Source organism: Aquila chrysaetos, chromosome 17, assembly GCF_900496995.4.
Source record: "Aquila chrysaetos chrysaetos chromosome 17, bAquChr1.4, whole genome shotgun sequence".
Lineage (NCBI taxonomy): Eukaryota > Metazoa > Chordata > Aves > Accipitriformes > Accipitridae > Aquila > Aquila chrysaetos.
In genome coordinates, this window is record NC_044020.1 from 8526292 (window position 1) to 8545832 (window position 19541).

The 19541-nt window shown below is 52.0% G+C and overlaps 1 protein-coding gene across 3 annotated transcripts in view; it reads right to left on the minus strand.

Moving 5' to 3' along the window:
* The window catches only part of LOC115352429, a 40575-nt gene that overhangs the window by 7123 nt on the left and 13911 nt on the right, over window positions 1-19541 (minus strand). The window contains exons 2-4 of one of the 3 annotated variants that reach the window (XM_041129572.1): window positions 18205-18382; window positions 17280-18116; window positions 11935-12182 (exon numbers count right to left, since the gene is read on the minus strand). In XM_041129572.1, coding sequence (XP_040985506.1) covers window positions 11935-12182; window positions 17280-17315 — 284 coding nt within the window. In that variant the 5' untranslated portion in view covers window positions 17316-18116; window positions 18205-18382. The other 2 variants (XR_005934231.1, XR_003927145.2) reach the window with 2 other exon arrangements.

A 19541-nucleotide genomic window follows, 5' to 3' on the forward strand; every position in this document is an offset into this window, starting at 1 on the left:
GCGACGCCTCTGGGAGGTGGGGAGCGGTCGTCGGGTGCTGCGGAGGGGAGCGGGAGGGCTGCCCTCGCCCCGCGGATGGCGGGGCCGGCAAGCCCCGCCAAGCCACGCTAGGGAGCAGATGTGGCGGCACGGGCTTCGGCGTGCACCGAGCACCCGCCGCGCCATCCGCATCCCTCCCGGCCTCAGGAGCGGCGCGGACGCCTCTGCCAAACCTCCGCTGCTTCGTCGAGCGGCGGCCGTGGCCCCCCTCCCCGCCCCGTGCGAGCCACATCTGCGGCTGCAGCGTTACAGCCCCCCCCCCAAGTCCCGCAAGGGCTGGCGGCAAGACCCAGATCCCCTTGTTTTAGGGCAGAGCCGTAACTGCCAAGCCCTCCCGAGGGGTCGGTCCCCAGCTGCAGCACGCTGCTCGGCTCTCCTCCCGCCGCGGACGGAGAGAAGGGGAAAGCCAGGCGCCTCCAGTGCGAGGAGCAGGGTGACCCCGCGACGCCCGTGCCACCGTCCAAGGGACTACGAGGGCCGCCTGGCCCCACGGCAGCCACAGCACGTGGGCCAGCTCTGGCGAGCAACAGCCGCAGAGGCACCGCTCATCCGGACGCGGCACACCGGCTCGCGCGGTCCCTGCCCTGGCCGCCCTCGGCTGTCTCGCACGTCCCCGCCAGCACCGCTCGCACCAGCGATCTTAGCCACGTGCAGAAACAAACCGCAAGGTAGGTGTCGTTCAGGCAACACAGCCAACGGGATGTAAGCAAAGAAAAAAAGATAAGGTCCACAAACACAAGGGAAAAGCTTGCTCCAGTGGGATGGCACCTGGGACCACGAAGGAACCCCAGCACGCATCTGCTCCGCTGCCGGGACAGCCGTGCTGGGCGCTCCAGAGAACAGTGGGGTCTGGGAACGAGCACCGGGAGACTTACCGTACAGAGGCTGCTGACGGAGCCTGAAGCGTATCTATAAGGGACAGGGATGGTAAGGAGGCAGCCGTATACGTAAAACTAAAGAGCCCATTTCTCAGTCTTGTGTTGGGAGAACAGTTTCTGACATTTTCTGGTACTAAGGAGTGCACACTAAAGAGGAAGGCTCTGTCCAAAGTTCAGTTTCTCCTCCTATTTTTCATTATATTTGGTGTACTTTAAATAAATTCTAAGTCATCATTGCAGAAAAGCTCCTATGGCCACCAACAAGGAGGTCTCCAAACAAGCTTTGTCCAGAAATAAGTTTTTGCTAAAGAAAACTGTAAAATTCTTACTTTAAAAGAAAAACAAGAGGAGTAGAAACCATGATATCTAAACAGCATCACTTCCTTCTCTGAGTTTTGCACTTCACAGTGAAGATTCAGCACCTCTTGTAAAGTATACTTGTGCTTTATAAGCAGGAATCACACTGAGTTCAGTGGACAGGAGATTCCCAGTAATATCTAAGTTGCAGAAGCAAGGCAGTCGTTCCCAAAGCCACCAGCTAAGACGAGACTTTGTGAGGGTAGATAAAGCAAGAAGCCAGATAAAGCAAAAGGCCTTCATCTTGGACTGTAAAAAGTCAGAGAAAGGAGAAAGACCAGAGTTGAGCGGTGGGTTGGTGGCAGAGCTCCTGGCCTTTCTCCTCTGTGCCCCTTCCATGACACCTCCCTTCTTCCTCAGGCAAACGGGGACACGGCAGCTCTGCCCCGCCAGCCCCGGGTCTGCACCGAGCCGGCGGTCCCGCACAGCGGCATTTCAGCAGCTGGAGGGCCGACTGCATCAGCCCAGAGCTGAACTAACGCGACTACGAGAGCCGTTTTGGCATCCGAGCCGGAGAAGCTGCCCGAGTTAATGAAGCTGATGGGAACGGGATGGGGTGTAACAAGGTGCCTCTTACTGAAAAGCGGGGAACTTCCCCCAGGCTGCCTTCAGCTCCTGCAGAGCACTCGGGTCAGTTTGTAACTTATTAACGCCAACAGTCACACGATCAAAGTTCAGCGCGTGTTTAGCTGCTCTTCTGGAACAGCGGATTTGAAAAGCACATCGCACAGGTTTCCTAGGAATAAAAGAGACGTCCAGAGAAAGCATCTCCTACCCCATCTGCCCAGAGACCTCCACCGCACCGCTGTGCGTTTGGGTGGTGAGACAGTGTTCATTCACCAGCCGGTGCCCGAGGAGCCAGCTCTGCTCAGCTACGGCACCCGTCTCCATCAGGCCACACGGCTCCCTCCTCCTCTCGTGACAAAATGGCTTTGCACCCCAGCGAAGCCTGAAAGGGTCCCCAGGTTTAGCAGGAAATTCTCTGCCGAGAAGGCAGATTTATTCACTTTCTGGTGAGATGAGTGGGTCCGTTGGCACATGCGCTGTGTGTTTTAAGTGTCTCCCCTGCAGCTAGAACTTAACCCTAATCTAAATTACGCCTCCAGTGCCCTAATTTAAAGAAGTGTTCAATAGACTATGTCACTTGGAAAATTAATCGCTTTGCCGCTGGACAAGCGGGGATGGGTAACGGAGTCAGCGTTGCACTTCAGCATCAGATGAGAGCAGCGGGGCTGCTTCTCCCGGGAGCGGGAGGGGACTGCTGCGGTTCCCGCAGCCAGTCTCTTGTCGGGCCATTAAGCCCTCACAAGCCAGGTCACCTCCAAAAGAAACTCTGAGATCCCAGGGGTGATTTTCTATCCGCCGCCTGCTGTGCCGCCTGCTGTGCTGACCGCCGCTCCTGAGGAGCCGTTCCTTCGGAGGCAGAACAAGGGAGAGGGTAGACATGTCCTGGAGTGTGGTCACCCCACCGGTGGGCAGAAAACCTACCCCACTGGAGGCAGCGATGTACACACAGAGGAGCTGCAAGAAAGGCACAGAGGGAAAGAGGTTCTTATGAACCAAAGCAGAGAGGAAGGCAAGAGCCCATCACTGATCAAACCTGGGAGAGAAGCACGGATGGATGCAGCTGCAAATGTAGTTTTCCAAAGGTATCACTGGGCAGGATGTCGCCAAAAAGAAAATCAAAGCAAAAGAGTCGCTGAGCTGGTGGCATGCTTTGAATCCTGGCTGGCCTCGGATCGGCACTACTCACCCCAGCGTACGCCTGTTGCAGCAATCAAGTTACCCAGCGAGAAGGGGTTACGCAGCAGTTATAACTACCTCCCCACCAGCGGAGCAGCCAAACAACCTCTGCTACCCCCAGCTTCCCTGCAGGCTCACAAGCAAAAAAGCCAAGCAGGTTTCATTCACTTCGCAGCTATTGCCCGAACCAGTGTGGGTAAGAGCATTGGACCTGATACCCAAGAGACAAGCCTACATCGACTTAAAGGACGATGCACAAGCGTGCTTCTTGCTTATCCAAACCTGCAGATGTCCAGAGAGCTTACGGTTCTGTTGTTTGAAGTGTTTGTATTTACATACTTTATAATGAACAGTATCTGTGTATTATTCTTTTTAAGTGTCTGTGCTCCCTGAAGGTCAGAGTTAAGAACATCCAAGTAAAGTTACTGGAAGTGTTCCTCATATTTGAGCATTTTATTGGAGCGATCAGTGATTTATCAACCACTTCTGGCACCGTTTGTGAACATGCAACTATTGCTTACTCTGAGCCACGGCCACTATTTTAGCCCTATTAGAAGCGAGATGTTCATTGCTATTCAGATAGCACCAGTGCCTATTGCCAAACTTGCAAGGACACATCACCTGCAGCCTTTTTTAATCAAAGGACGGGTCTGGGGGGAATGAAGTTCAGAGCTGATTTCTTTCTGTGTATTATTAAAAGGCATCACTACAAATTCACCACACTGCCAAGTGTACTTTGTGTCTGGTGGGCGAAAGCATTCCTTCTCCCTCCTGTTTGCAGAAGTAAAAACAACTGGAGAAAGGAACAAGTTCCACTTCTGCAGCCACTTACCAGAAGAAATGGTGTGGTTTGGCCATCACGATCGTTTGTTTTCCCTGCGAAGACGTACTAACAAGGTCTTTGCTTCTCAGTGACTGAGGAGGGAAAGAGAAACCTTGACCGCAAAGAGGAACCCTGTCACTGGGAAACAGGCAAAGAGGATGCTGTTAAACATTTCAGGAAACACTAAAGGAAAGATGGGGGCAGCCAGAAGCTTTGAAAGTTTTGATTTCTCCAAGATAATGAACTGCCTGATCTAACTAGAGGAGAAATAGCCTGTGAGCCCTCTCTCCCAGAGAGGTTTCTCCTATGGTGTTCAATACTGTAAAGGGCTGTAGAGGAGGGAACACTCTTGGATTAATTTACGAGGTAAAAGTGATTTTTTTCCCAGGGGGAGTTGAACTAGACTCATGCCCTTGCTTCTCTGGGGTTGACAAAGAGTATTTGAAACTCTACTGCTTGCACGAGGAGGAGATGCTCCTGCCCCAGGAGTACAGGCACTGCCGAGCCCAGGACCACCCCGGCAACCGGGGAATTGCCCAAGCGGCGTCTTTGCAGGAGAAGTTAAATACTTCAGATTCCCTTTTCAACCAGGCTACTTAAGCTTTGGATTTGTTTTTGTTAAAGCCCTCTTATTTTAATTAAGAAAGTCCTTGTTGAAATGCAGTACCCTGCCCCGCCGGTTACCATTAACATGTCTCTGCTGAGATTGCCAGCAAGCCTTCAAGGTGCAGCATGGCTGAACTCACTAGCTCTCCTGGAGTGATAAAAACCCTTTAAATGTAGCGTGGGAGAAAGATCGTACTCTCAGCAAACTGAGGATCCAAAACAACCCTGAGAAACTCAAGTTTTGGGCCAACAGCAACCTCATGAGGCACAGGAAGGAGAGCGCAAAGCTCTGCCCTGGGGAGGAGTAACACCAGGCATCAGCGCAGGCTGGGAACAGACTGGCCGAGAGGACCTGGGAGCTACAGACATGCCAAGCCATGCGTGAGTTAGCAGTGTGCTCTCATCGCAAACACCAAGAACTGCGTAGCGGGCAATGTCAGGGGCAGCGTGGCCAGCAGGCCAAGGGGAGGTGATAATTCAACACCGCTCAGGCTGCACCTGGAACGGAGCTGGAATAATGGACTTCATTAATATTATGAGTCCCACAGCAGAGCTAGGGCTTCCTAGAAAATCTGTTCATTTCGATTATTGGGGGAGAGAAAAAAAAAAGGAAAAAACCCTCAAAACCCAGAAGTGACAATTTCCTCCCAGTTCCCTTCCCGCGTCTTTATAAATGGCCCAACATCACCACATTTAGGATGTGTATCTGAGAAAGCAAGGTTCTCTTTTAAAGAAAAGTTTCTTGTAGGAAGAAGACTTGAAAAAGGGAACCAAGCTCCGTGCTGTTCAGGGTGCAAGGCAGCACTGCTGGCAGCCTCCCTGCCAGCGGGACATAAAGAAAGGACAGAAGGAAAAAAAAAAATCAAACAAATTGCTGACAACCTTCCTGAACTCCTGCAACCCTAGAGCATCACAGGAAGATTCATTTGAGATGGCAGTGGACTAGTAGGTAGTTTTGGCAGGGTAAGGTGGAGAAGATCAGATAGGAGAAAACACGGCTGCACTGAACTGGCCATGAAATCCTTGATCTCCTTTGGTGAAATGCACTGCTTTTAGCTGCTGGGTGCCAGTCACCAGTGCAAACCCAGTAGGTAAATAGCCACAGGCAGTGTTTGCAGCAGGAAGGTTAACCAGAAAGGAATTTTAGCCGCCCAGAGCAGGCCCCTCCCCAGGGCAGCTGGGAGACCTCTCCAGCAATCAGACACTGACACCACTTAGGTCTAACCTGCTCCCGTACCTACTGCTTCTCTGCTCTTATAGGTGCTGTGCTGGCTGGGGGCTGGTTTTTACTGCTGGAAACAGACACACCTATCTGCATTGACCAAAAATCAGTGTTCGGCAACAATTATTAAAGGCAACTGCTGCCCAAGCAGCGCCAACAATTGTTTGGCCTGGCCAGGCTGACAATATTACAGTTAAAACAGGCAAGACCCCCTGCTTAGTCCAGGGGAACAGCTCTCAACAATTTGGGCACTTCCACACAGCCTATAAATCTCAGTTGTTTGACTACTGCTTGCGGATTTTTATCCTCCCCTCCCTTCTCGCCAGCCCACTGTCCCTCCAGCAGAGGACAAGAGTTTTTTCTGGAGAACATCAGCACTTCTCCACATGACCTCCCAGGCACCAGAGGTGATGGACAGCAAGATAGCCAAGCCTAATCCCCACATGCTATGTGGTTTTTTTCATCCCATTCCCCTCCTTTTACAGCCTAAGTGGGAGGGACTCAGGCCAGATCTCAGCCTCCATCTGCAGCCTAGGATTATGATCTGAAGCATAATATTTCTTTATGAGCAAATTATCACCGAGACTTCAATGCGCTGTTGGCCTTTAAAAAAACTAAGTGTTTAGTATTTTTATTTCTTTCTGCTTTGCAGTTTATGGCTCCCATAAATCAGGTGACAGGCTGTGGCACAGAGGGCTGATCTGATCTGTGGGAACAGGGAAAGGGGCAGGAGAAGGGAGCACCGGCTGAGTCCTTAACCAGGGGACCTCTGCTCCCTGCTGTAAGCATCCCAGCGGGGGGGGGGCAGGATGCTGCCCACCCGAGGCACTGCTAACACCCTGCCAACGTTTTCTTCTCTGGCACCGAGTTAAAAAAACCTTATTTCTTCTATGCCACACCATCTACTTGTGAAACACGAAAGACCACTTCTCTGTCACAGGAGCAAGAGCACTAATAAATCTATTACCATTCACAAACTGTTCCATCAATACAGAAATTAGAGCTTGGGGGGGGACGGATACAAGCAAAGTACTAACCCACTACACTGGTAAACCAGCCCATGCGTTTGAAACAATCAAATCTGACCCAACGTATTACCTTGTAGCAAACGAAGGATGCTGCCATGGTTAAAAGACTACTTCAGAGTCCGAAACTTGGTGCTGAACTCCCAAGTCTCGCAAGTTCAAGACCAAATTTTCAAGGACATTTAATCTCTCAGAGGTACTCCAAAGGCCGTGCTATGAAGTGTTCCAGCAAGCAACTTGTCAGGGAAACCTCCTCCTGACATCTCTGTGTTTCCAAATACTATTAAAAAAATCTGTCTTGTAGTCAGCCTACTCCCTGTCAGGGAAAGGGGATCCATAGCCCTTCCTTTCCCCTGCCGCCTGCCTTGTGCACTTGGACTCTAAATACTTCAGGACAGACACTTTCCTACATGCACACATGTGCATGCTTAACACCTTGCCGAGCGAGTCACCATCTTCACAAAGACCTTAAGGTTCAAAAGACAAATAATATATAATATTGCAAGGACCTTGTTGGGTCGGGGCTTGCAGGGTTATTCACTGATGGTGGTTTTATTCTTAGCTGCACTGCTTTGTTCATTGGTAAGAACTGGTCTCTCTCCCTATGCGTTCAATGCTGGTTTGCTAGGGGAGACGTCGGTACAAGTACTTTATGCTCCACTGCTAGGAGGACGGGAGCACAGGCGGCTTACCACTGTTTCAAGGGACGGTCTGTGCAGAACAGGGCGAGAGGAATTCTGCAAGGACAAGACCTGATGTTCCTTCCACTGGTTCACATAAGCCCAGGAGATGACAGAACTTCATGTGGCAACCCTCCCTTGAACACTCCCACAGTCCCAGTCCTTCCTTTGGCATTTCCAAAGCAGCTGAAACCACCACCAGGCATTTGAAGTCCCGCAGACGTTTTGCCTACTGAGGCAAAAAGTGATGCCAATCATCACCTTGCTTTTGAGCGGCTGCCTGCGGCCCAGCCTCCACCACTGGTCCTGCACTCAACCAGAAAGATTTTTCCTGCGACAAAAAGCTGTATAAGAGGCAGATGTTGCTGCCAACCTCAGCAGGCACCCACCTACTTGATGGGTGCCGGCAGCTCCGGGCTGCGCACCCAGACTGCTGCGAAAGCTGTAAGAGTGCTACTGTCTGGGTAGCCGAGTGCTAACAAGCACAAAGGCGTGGGGTATTTCATTTTATACATGTTTTACCAACATTTAAATGCACACAAGAGTCCCAGCCCATCCTGTAACCTGCACACAGGACTGTATGAAAGGTAAAGGGCAGAAGTAAACTGAGCATGGATAAATTCACCTAATAACGGATCTGGCAAGAGGCTGGTGGTGGCCCTGGCCAGAGTCTGAGGCACGTGCCTTGGCCCCAGCCCCCCGTCGGGCACCTGGCCCTGCCGTCCAATTTAGTCCCACTCTGCGGTGGGGGAAATGGTTCGGCTTCCACCTGATGCCAAGGAAATGAAGGGGAACATGGTCCAAAGCCCAGCCGTTGCATGTGGCCTCAGAAAGCACTTGGGAACCTTTAATCCACATGAAGAGCATGCTGGATTTGGGGAGGCCGGGGACAACAGCGATTTCGGCTCCTTCGGAGATTTCACAGAGCGGTTTGCAGAGCGTGCCAGGTTTCTGGTTAGGAAAGGGAAGGAGGGGAGGCAGGCTCGGGGGGGGGATCCCAAAGAGCACAGCTTCTTCCCAGGCTCTCGGCCAGTGCCCTCGGGAAGGACACAGTTGCTGTTTCTCCTGTTTGACAACGCTTGAAAGCAGGACATGCAGATGCCCTTGGGAAGGCCAGTGCAGAGGTCCCTCCATGAGGGAGCAGTGGGGGCCCTGGGCCAGGTCCCTGCCCTGAACCCCCACCCTGACAGCAGCCAGGGAGAAACCCCCTGACAGGTTGCCCCATGTAAAACAACATAAATGAGCAGCTAACCACACCGGGGTAGCAGAGGTCTGACTGTTGACATTAAACCGCACAAATTGTTCCAGTGAAACTGAGATTAGATGATAAGCAGCAAGCAGTAACAGCAGGAGGACGTCCATCCATCCATCCATCCATCCATCCATCCATCCATCCATGTCTGGGTCTCGGTACAGAGCTCGGTACAACAACTGGAGCCGGGCTGTGACATTTAGGACTCGCAGTCGGAGAGCGCAGGCGAGACGGAGCCCTGCCGGCGGCTCACCCCGGGGCTGGGGCTGTCACTGGAAGTAACAGGATTAGCAGAGAGAAGAGAAAGCTTCCAGGCTGGCAAGGAATAGACAAAGTGCATAAGAAGTTTAGGCCATGCTTTTGAGCATTAGAGAATCTCTTTAACAATAATGAGAATCTGGTATTTAAAAAAAAAAAAAGATGGAAAGAAAGAGTAGCAAGAAAGCAAGAAAGCAAGAACCAGCTCTCTCACAGGAAAACGTGTGCCTCAGAGCAATTCCCAAACACAGACACCACTCTCGTCCTCCCAAAACCCGGTTGTAAAGCTAACAACTGTTGCGCTATTAAAGTGTCAGATAAGCCAGGCGAAAGCGCCAGCGAGACTCCTGGAGCTTCAATACCCTCCGGGATCACTTGGATACATCGGTTTTTACTCTGAAAGTATCAAGATCTCGGAGTGTTAAGGCCAGAGGTAAACGTTATCAGGAGTTGCTCTGCCCTTCTCCGGGAACTACAGCTGATCCGTTTGGACAGGACAGGCAGGAGGCAATGGCACCCGTTTCAGCAAGCCACCTACTCTCTCCTGCAAAAAACTTTGAGGAAATGCAAAATTCACTGCATGCCTCCAAACGTCATGCAACTGCCTTCAGTGCGGAAAATGTGCATCTTGTTTCCAGCGCAACATTTTCCCCATTTTGCTCTCCAGTCGTGAAGTTGTGCTGTGGCTGCTCCTTGCAGGCAGGAGAGCTGCCTGCTGCCGGATCTCTTGCCCCCAGGTGGGTGCCGGCAGCCTGGAGCCCCTCACCACCCAAATCCACCTCTCCCCGCCGCTGAGTGAAGGGGCACATTAGGACAGAAAAAAAAAAAAGTGAACTAAAGCCAATTAAAAGCAGAGGGAAAATGCGGGGAGGCAGGATGTCATTACCAGAGCTGGAATTTGGCCTGGGTACCATGGAGATGAAACACAGCAGATGGTTAAGGTGTACACGGGAAGCACGCGCGCAGCACCTGACTATAGATTTAAGACCAATTAATACAACAAAAGAGAAAACTTGACGAGGAAGCCAGAGACCTACAAAATGAATAAGTGAACCATGAAAAGGGGAGGCTCTCCCATCCAAAAAAAAAAAAAAAAATCAGCAGAATGTACAATACCTACAGAGCCGTGAATAAACTGAAATTGGAACAGATGGAGACAGAAACAAACCACCGTGTGTATTAGTTGGCTACCAAGTAAAAGAGCCGGCATGGGGAAAGAGCTTCCCCGCAATTCAGGGCAAGAACAATAGGCTCCGGTTCTGCAGCACCCCCTTCCCGAGGTGCTCAATGTCCTTCATACAGCTTAATTTAAGGCTTACAAGCTGCAGCACTCTCAGATACAAGATCCTAACAAATGACCAGGAAAGCACACTCTTTCAAATAATAAACCATGTGTCTCTAATTAAAAGAGCCCAGGCACTACGCGGCAGAGACAGGAGCCTTCCCTGGCAGCCCGTCACGCAGGAACAGACCCAGACTACGTGGCCCTGCCTCGGACCCGATCCGAAATGGGATCGGGGACAACAAACAAGGGCTTTCCAATGGACGGCGACTGCCCTGAAGTGGCCGTGGTCGCAGTCTGCTGGGTAAATACTTGGTAAACCCCAGCGCTACCTTGGAGGCACATATGTGACCTTTATCTTTGCAGGCGAGAGCGGCTTGACACACAAACGTTTCCATTGAATTTTATCTGATCGCCTGTGAACTGAAGCCCTGGCCAGGTCAGAGATGAGAAGACGAGCAAGGAGACGAGCCAACGCGCCATGGGAACGGGAGCAGGGAGAGGTTAGCGTGGGGCAATTAAACACAACGAGAGAAACCTCTCGCTACAAGGGCATTTAAAATCCCAGCCGCGAAGAAGAGGCGGCAAGCATCTGGAGGAGCACCGGGCGCTGACTTCCCAAGAGCCACCCTCGCCCCGAGCAGCAGCGGGTGCTGCGGGAAGGCTGAGCCCGGGCAGCGGCGGCCCCCCGACACCCACGGCAGCGGCCCCCTCCTCGGGACGCGCTGGCAGAAGCGGGCGCTCGGCTTTCCCTCCAGGTCTGCAAACACAGGGCCGTCCCGCCACTGTATCTGCGATGTAAATCCCAAAGATAAACAAGTCCGGCTCTGCAGACAACATTTATCACCCGCTTTAAAGGCAGGCGGCTCGGGGCTAAGCCCCCTGCGAGGCACCCCCCACCCATGGCAAGCTCAGCCTGGAAGCGACAAGCTTTTCACGACATTAAGTCCTGCCTCGAAGCCAACCGGCCGAAACTTTAGTGACTTCAAAGCGAGAGGGCTTTTGCAGAGCTGTGCGCTCCCTGAAAACCCTGTCCCCAAAAGCCTTTCCTTTTGTCCGTGCTCTAGGCAGACCCTGGAGCGTGGCCGGTTTGTAGAGCGGCAGCCGTGCTCGTGCATCCGCTGCTCCGCTCCTTGTAGCACTAAGGAGACACCAGCGCGTTTCCCCACCGCCACAACTGACTTTATAAAACAACACCGGCTGAGAGGCAGCACCTGCAACGAGCACAACCACAGGCACAAGCTATAAAAAAACCTCCCCCTCATCTCTACCCCCACCTGACTCCCTCTGTGGCTTTAAGCAAATCACATAACTTTTCCTCTTTAGTTTCTGCACCTGGGAGAGAGTAATATTTACCTACCCCAGAAGGGTGTTGAGAGGATTAGTTAATGTTTGCCCAGCATTTTAAAGGATAAAATATTCTGTATTAATTCCTAGCCACTGAAAAGACTGATATGTACGACTCTCATTAGCTCTAACAGAATATTTTTGCTCGAGCTGGGCTTTACCGCTTCAGAAAAGTAGAAGCGAGATGATGTGATATTAACATTTCAAAAAGCGCCTGCAGCACGTGCTGTAAAACCCCTTTTCTCTTTTGACTACCACCAGCCTCCTGCTCCGCCGCCTGTATTGCGGAGGTGCACCTGCACCTGTTAAACATTAAAACAGTCCAAACTCAACACGGGTCTCTGGGGCTTTGCCGGCAGCGCTGGGTAACCCCCTCCCAGGGGGTCCCTTTGCAGGCCCCCGCGGCGGGGAGCTGGCCTCACCTGCGAGATGTCCTCTTATTGATTAAAACCAGCCGTTGCACCGGGATCGCCCTTTTGCTCAGATTTATCAACGTTGCCCAGCTCTTATTTGAAAGACGGGAGCCGACGCAGGTTTTCCTGCCCCGACGGCGCTGAGCTGTAGCCGGGGTCTGCGCAGCACCGCGTCTGTCGGTGGATGTGCCGGGGGACGCGCCGGCCGGGTGGGCATCCCCTGCCGCCGCTCGGGTCGTGTCCCCTGCGAGCTGGTACTGGGCAGAAAGAAAAAGCGACTGATAAGAACCGGGCTCCGGCAGAGCACCGGGCAGTCTCAGCACGCTGTATAACCCAGGACACCCACAGCGCTAGGGAAAAATATATCGCTGCACATCCCACAAATCAACCCACCCTCTGCTCGGGCCCTTTACAGCCACCGCAGCGTCGTTGTTCCCTCCCCGTGCGCTGAGCACCTTGTTTTGGAGGGCAAGGACAGCGAGGTGACACCTCTGCGTGGCGTTGCACCCCCGGGCTCGTTTCCCTTGGCTGTTTCCCACCACAGCTCGCCCCAACGCTGGTATCCCACACGTGATGGGTGCCCACCCATACGTGGGACCCCCGCCATACACGGGGGCTCCGCTGTCACGGACAGCGAGTGGAAATGCCCCCAGCCCTCGTGGGCTCCCAGGGACGAACAAGTGGAGGAAAGGGCCTGGCTTTGGCCCACGGCACCTGCGGCTCGCTGGGGTAGGCAAGCTGCACCGGGTACGGCAGCCAGCGAGCTCCCACCTCCAGCAAACCCTGCGGCCACGGTGGACGCGCCCCTGTACGCTCGTCCTCAAAAGCAGCGCGGCAGGGCTGAGCCCCGCGGCAGTCAGGAGGAGGGACGGGGCTCAGAGAGCCCGCCAGAAAGGGATTCGGTTTTAACTGCTGGTTTACTGCCCGCCGGCAGGAGTATATGGCTGTACAATAAGGGAAAGGCTGGAGGAAGGTGTCTGAAAATCAGGCTAACCCACCCCCAGACTCATGAAAGAAAAACGCCACCAAAGCAGCCCCCCACCGGCCCCGCAGTTTCGGGGAGGGGAAGCGGTTTTGAAGCCCGAGAACAATGGGGCGACCTTTCCCTCCTTTCTTCTGGCAAAGGTAAAAGACCTCCCTGCGGAGGTGTCCACGCTGGGGAAGCCGCTGAATGAGAAGCCCCGGGCCAATAAAGCATCCCTTTGTGCCTTCAAACACCACGTCCGACGCGCTTCCCAACCTCCGCCGCGCTTCCCAGCCTCCGCCGCTCCTGCCCGCCGGCAGCGCTGGCAAATCTCGGCCCTCAGCAGCAGGTCACCCCGCAAACCCCTGACCAGCGGCAACGGCACGGCCGCGCCGGCGCGGGGGGCTGCCTGCCGGCGCTGGACCGCGCGCGGTGGGGCAGCTCGGAGGGCTCGATTCTTTCCGGAGGAGCCCCTCCGCCCCATCGCTCCCTGCTTCTCCCCTCTTGCTCGACTTCCAGGACAGGCGGCAGAGGCCGAGGCACCGCAGACGGCTGCTGAGCAAAATCAGAAGCACGAACCGAAACGTGACTAATTTCTAACACATCGCAGCCTGCGAGTCAGTTTGTTTGTGAGCCTAAATTGCTCTCTGCTGCTTTCATACCAGCTTGTTTCAAGGGTGAGTAAGCAGACGGTGGCAGACACGACTTTTATTATTCCCAGAGCTTTGAAGTTGTACCATCTCACTGAGGTTAGCTGACTGCATCAGCCGTTTGTAGTGGCACATTTCGAAGAACTCAGCAATGATGCATAGGTAGCCAGACCGAGCTGGGTTGGAGCTCAGCATATTCCACTGACGGTATTTCGTGGTGAGTCATTAGTTGCCTACCCGCTATTATTCATTGTTTTTATCCTGTTGTTTTATTTCAATACTCTTGACGACTTCCAAGAAGGCCCTTTCGCAGACAGACGTCAAGGGCAACGAAAACAGCTTCAAGCCCCTTTCTGTTAAATTAGCAGTGCACGAGTTAAAGTGGATTTTGTGATGAATATCCTTGAAGACTAAACAACACCACCCGAAGAGGGAGAAATATGGAAAAACTGTTCAAGCTACAACAATGTGAGCATTTCATGTATTTATACATGTGTATGTACTCATACATATGCAAAAGGGTAAACACAGATACACGCATCTATTAGACGAGAAAGTGAAACTTCCTGCATTTTTTGAATGACTCATTTAAAACAGCCTATTACATAGATATTTTTTATATTTAAAAATACAACACTTGCACACAGTTTTGAGACCGAATTGTGTGTTTTATTTCCATCCCAGGCTAAACTGCTATGGCCTTTTTTCTCCTGCTGCTCCAGAATTCCACGTTTCTCATCTGTATTTCTACATTTAACTGCTTCTAACTTGAATGACTGATCATAAAGAAGACTCTTTGCACAGCATGAAGCAGCACATTTTGAAAGTGTGCAGTATTTTTAGCTGCAAACCCCATGCCAACTTCAGCACAAATATGAACCTTTTGTCAGTTGGAGGCATCACAGCTGCTTCCCCAGGAGAAGGTGGCACCACAAACACCAAAGTCTAAGCAAAAGTGCTGGACTGTAATCGTGGCGTTATTTACACAGACCGGTCCAACTTCTACTTTTAATTCCAGTGCCAGAAGCTTAGGGCTCGAGATAAATCACTCCTTCCCCTTGAAAGTGGCTGACTGCATTTATGGCTCATTCCAGAGTCCAAGGGCCCAGGCCGAGAGGAAAGGCCGGGGGCAGAGCGGGGCGATGCCCCACGTCCAGCGCCGCGGAGGGCGAGGGCTCTGGCAGCGGGGAGAGGAACCGCCAGATTCGGTTCCCAGCAGCGCTCGGCACTCTTGGGTAACCTCAGATGTGTCATTTAGCCTCCCGCTGACTCAGTTCCTCATTCGTACCGTGGAAATAACACCACTTCTTTATTTCGTAGGAGTTTTGGGCAGATAAATATCTTTTAATTCTGCATCGGAATCCACTCGAGAAGTGTAACTAAAATAGAGATCAGTTACGATCTAAAGAAATGACGCAAGCGAGGGCTGGGAGGAAGGAACAAGACATACGGTACAAAGGCGGGGAGCTCTCCGAACCGAGCTAGTTTCTCGTTATCTCCTCAGGATAGTTCAGAGCGAGAGCCTTGGCTCCCCGTACAGCATGGAAAATTCCAGGGACCGGACAGTTTCCCCTAAGAGTTAAGGCTCGCTTTGTAAATACAGTTTCCCTCCTCTCCCTACCACACTCGACAGGGCTTGGCCGTGAGCTGAAGCGCAGGAGCGATGCAGGTCCTGGGTTAGGATCCCAACCGGGCTCCCGCTCCCCGGGAACTCCTTGGGTCCCTTCGCCTCCTGGTTGCGACGGACCGGCCGCGCGGCTCCCGCATCCCTGCCGGGGGCTGCTCAGTCACCCGGGGAGGGAGACGAAACGCGGCACCTCTCCCCACGAACCTGGTGTACCTCAGCCCCTGCTGCAGCCCCCCCCAAGGCAGGGGACCCCACCTGAGTCCCCGCTGGATGGGCGTTCGAAGCCCTGGGCTGTGCCAGACTTTTGAAGCGACATCACGTTTTGGCATGTCAGACGTCTGCGTGACCCAGATTCTTCTACCGAACCGTGAAGCGGGTGCAAGGGCAGGTCCCAGCCCTGTTACGCTGGCAAGGCCAGATAGGTCTGTGTCCAACACCCAGGGCGACGAGAGCAGGGCTACCTGGGCCAGCGTGCCTCACCGCTTCGTGCTCTGCATCACCACCCTGTAATGTAGATGTGGTTAACTACTGCAGAAGGACAAGCCTGGCCAGGTGAGATTTTAATACAAGCAACCTGGCAGCCCCGTCCCTGACACGAACGTTTTGCCTCCAGCACGATGTGGCTGACCACAACCCCCTCATCCTTGGCACATTTGGGTGGGTAAGCCAGGGGAGGTAACAATACTTCTCTTTTTTCACAGAAGACAAAGCTGCAGAAGACGCCGATTCCCATGGCAACGTAGGCAGAGAAGAAGTGTCCCAAGATGTGATTTGCTGTCACCATACCCACCTCGTGGCAGATAAGGACAAGCGATAGCTCTGAAAGGAACTGTTTCCATGGGACCCTTCCCAGGGAGCCCACGCGATGACAACCCAACCGTCTGCCACAGCTTTCAGTGTCGAACAGGTCTGACTGGTAGAGAGCAGCAAAGGCTGCCTGCCTCCATCTCATCCTCTTGTGAGGAACAGTGCCCTCAGAGCCTGCCTAACCCCAAACAAGCCACGCTGCTGCTCGCTAATCCACTTACCCAGGCAATTACACTGGGATAGCAGCCTGCAGAGAGCCGCGCTCAACTTCTCAGCTAAACATCGTCCTGGGTTTTTTCAATCCACGGAGTGCTACCTTAAGCTATGTTGAAAGTTCCTCACAGAGCACGCATTTATGCTTTGGTAGTGCGTGCTATGTAAGTGCATTTCCTTCCGACACTTTCATTTATCATACTTCTCCCCTCCCAACCCTGCCCCTTCAGTTCCCCGGGGAAAGTTAGTGAATTTATGCAGGAACAAAGTCACCTTGAGCTTTAATCCACACCCCAGCAGAAGGAATACGTCTGTCGGCAATCACATCCACCCACTCTGCAACTGCATTACAATGCTCACTTTGTTAGCACAGAAAATACCAGCTCCTTTTCTAGTCCTGGAGACAAGCTACCACAAAGGCTGGAGCAAAGAAAACAGACTGGGGACAGAAGAGGGAGGAATCTGGCCCTGCACATTTGAGGCTGAACAGGTAAACTGAGGTGAAACAGTGGAAGAAAAGAGCAAGTCAGGCAAACCGAGTTCTTGCCTTACGATAAACCCTCCAAAACAACTCCCTGCTCCCTTCCTGTGTAAGAAGTGAAGGCAGTTGAGAAAACTGCAGTCAACGAAGTCGCAGAAGACAGGCGGAGATGCTCATCCAACTGATAGCAAAATAGCAGCCAAAGCAAGAGGCAAAGTACAGCAGAACCAGGCACGTAAAGCAATTTGGATTTCGCCATCTGGGAGCAAAGGCCAGATTCCCTCAGTACCAGGGTGGCACCCAGCTGCTGGGGCCATGGCTCCATGTTCACCCAATACCTTTCTCCTTCTCTCAGGGAACCCAGTTCTGACGCTCCCTGAGCATACAGGGCCAAGACAGTGTTTAAAAACGGGCCTGGGAGCTCCAGTAGCCCTGAACAGCATCGCAGATGCGCACAGAAACAAAGCTAAGCGGCGAAAAGCCACCTCCAGCAGAGACTCTACCAGCCCTGCACACACGCTCACGTGCCGTTTGGAGGTGTGCACTAATACAGAAATCACTCGTGCTGGCGCAATGCTGACGCACGCCTGCGATTGCAGGCAGGGCTCCTACCTTCGCATCTCTCCTTGCGTAACAGCTCCTTTGCATCCGACAGCAGGAACCACAGCCGCCTGTTGCCGCCCGTCCTACTTGTTGCTGTGCCTTGATAAGCAGTCCTGGGATGAACCTGCTTCTGACTGGAAGAAATGAAACATTAATATTGCCAGAAGGATGCAAGAGTTACAGCAGAGGGCAAGGAGGCTGAAGAAGAGGTGAATGGATAGTTGAGCCAGTCCCGATGAAACTGCCTTTCAGATGCCCCATCCTTCTGGCTGACTAGCACAGTCAGCTATTACCCAATTGCTTTGTCATCTTTGGCACTCACTGCAGGCAAGCACCACCAGCTTTTGCCAGCCCTACATCGCTTTTCTCTGCCGTGTACCCCAGAGCAGATGAGTGAGTTCTAGAAACTGGTCCCCCCTGACAAACGGGGAAAGAGTGAGGATGTAGGTCTCCACGTGTAGGAGTTCTCTGAGCTAGTGTTGGAATCCAGGAGCCCAGAGAAATCAACCCATCCAAAATCCCCAATACTTTGCTTACTACGTTATAAGGAAAGTAGATTTAAATAGCACATGTAAGAAATCTCATCCTTATCTGCTGTCATTCCACTGGTACGCTCTGGATTACATTCTTACGCGGCCCACAAGGACAAGAGGTAGTGGTGTATGGATTTCCTAGCCTTCGCAACTGAGCAAGAACGCAGACTTCACCAATTCATCTAGAGGTCCATCAACTGCCATCTGCTGCTTTAAAAACTACGGCAAAACAAGAGAGGTTGTCCCCAAATAGTTTACCTGGGCTTCTGTAATCTCAGCAGAAATCTTCCTTCTCCTGGCAGTAATCTTAAACCTAACAAGAGAGCCACAAAACTTGCTATCTGCTCCTGTGCTCCAGGAGTACCTTCTGATTTGCCCATCACATTTGTTTTCGTAGATACCTGCACTCTGTTGCAGAGGTGGCCAAAGCAGATATTCCAGGAGAACCTCCTGGGATCCAAATGTACACAAACATAATCACCAGTGCAGGAGAACCAAAGGGAACATTCACAGCAATTGCCTAAATTCTTCTTTGCATTACTGTAAACATTCATCTAAGCAACTCTCATTTAGGAAAGGCTTTAATAGAACAAAGATGCTTTCATGGGCCTGTACATAACACACCCCCTGCCCCGATCCAACCCCACAAAACAGTCTAAGAGCTTGTATTTACAGCCTTCAGAGAACGGTAGGCTGTTTACTAAAAGGATTAGATAAGGCTTGACAAAGATGTAGGAAGGTGGGCATGCTGTGCCTTAGAAAACTTTTGCAATACAGAACCCAAAACATCCCTGTAGGCACTCTCAGTTAGAAAAGAAGGGGGGGAGAAATTGCAAATCGGTTTGGCAGAGCACTTTGGCCACCGCTGGGTAGAGGGCAAAATTACACAAGAGTAACTGATCAGTGGTGTGTTTGAGACATCCCTGAACAGCTACTGCTTTTACTGGTGAGATCTGTGGGACTGTCTTGAAATAGATACTTTCTCCTTTTATCTCAGGGAGAAAACAATAACACTTAAAACATGCTGCTGCTTCTCCTCCCACTTTCCTGCAGAAGGGAAAGCTGCTCTTCTGGGTTTGGTGAGGACAAGAAGCTCACGTGCTCCCGAAGGCTGCCCAGCACTCCGAGCAGAAGCCCAATTCTTCCCCCTTTGGAGAGCCCTGTGATACTGCTGCCAGGCAGACTTCTGTACCGCACCTCTGAGAAAACCAGCACCTACAGCATTGCTTGTAGGGCACCTATTGCAAGGACCTCCCCTGATACGGGAAAGCATGACAGGGCTGAAGCACGCCTTTTCTTTCATAACCAGTTTGGTCAGAGAGTCTGTCACATCCTGGGCTACAGCCAAATGCCCAGAGATCAGTTCCTAATGCGCCTCCTTTGCACTCGGAAGTTAAGTAATTCCTACACTTCTGCTTGGAGATCGCAGTCACAGCGGTGGTGATGGGGACTGCTACTATCAGCATGTTCAAATAGATACTCGAGCAAAGCTCTACTCCTTAAAGTACTTCCAGAGTAGGATGGAAAGTTCCTCATGAGTAGGAAAAAATAAAAAAGTGACAGGAAAGTGGTAAAAATATGAAGTGTTACTTTTCTTGAGGAATAGCATCATAGCACCACCAAACTACTTGGAGTTGAGGGATTAGAACGTGCAGGCATGGGGTTTCTCCAGCAATCCAGTATTGTGCTCAACTCTGAATTTATGGTAAACTATAAAACACAAACACAATTACAAAGT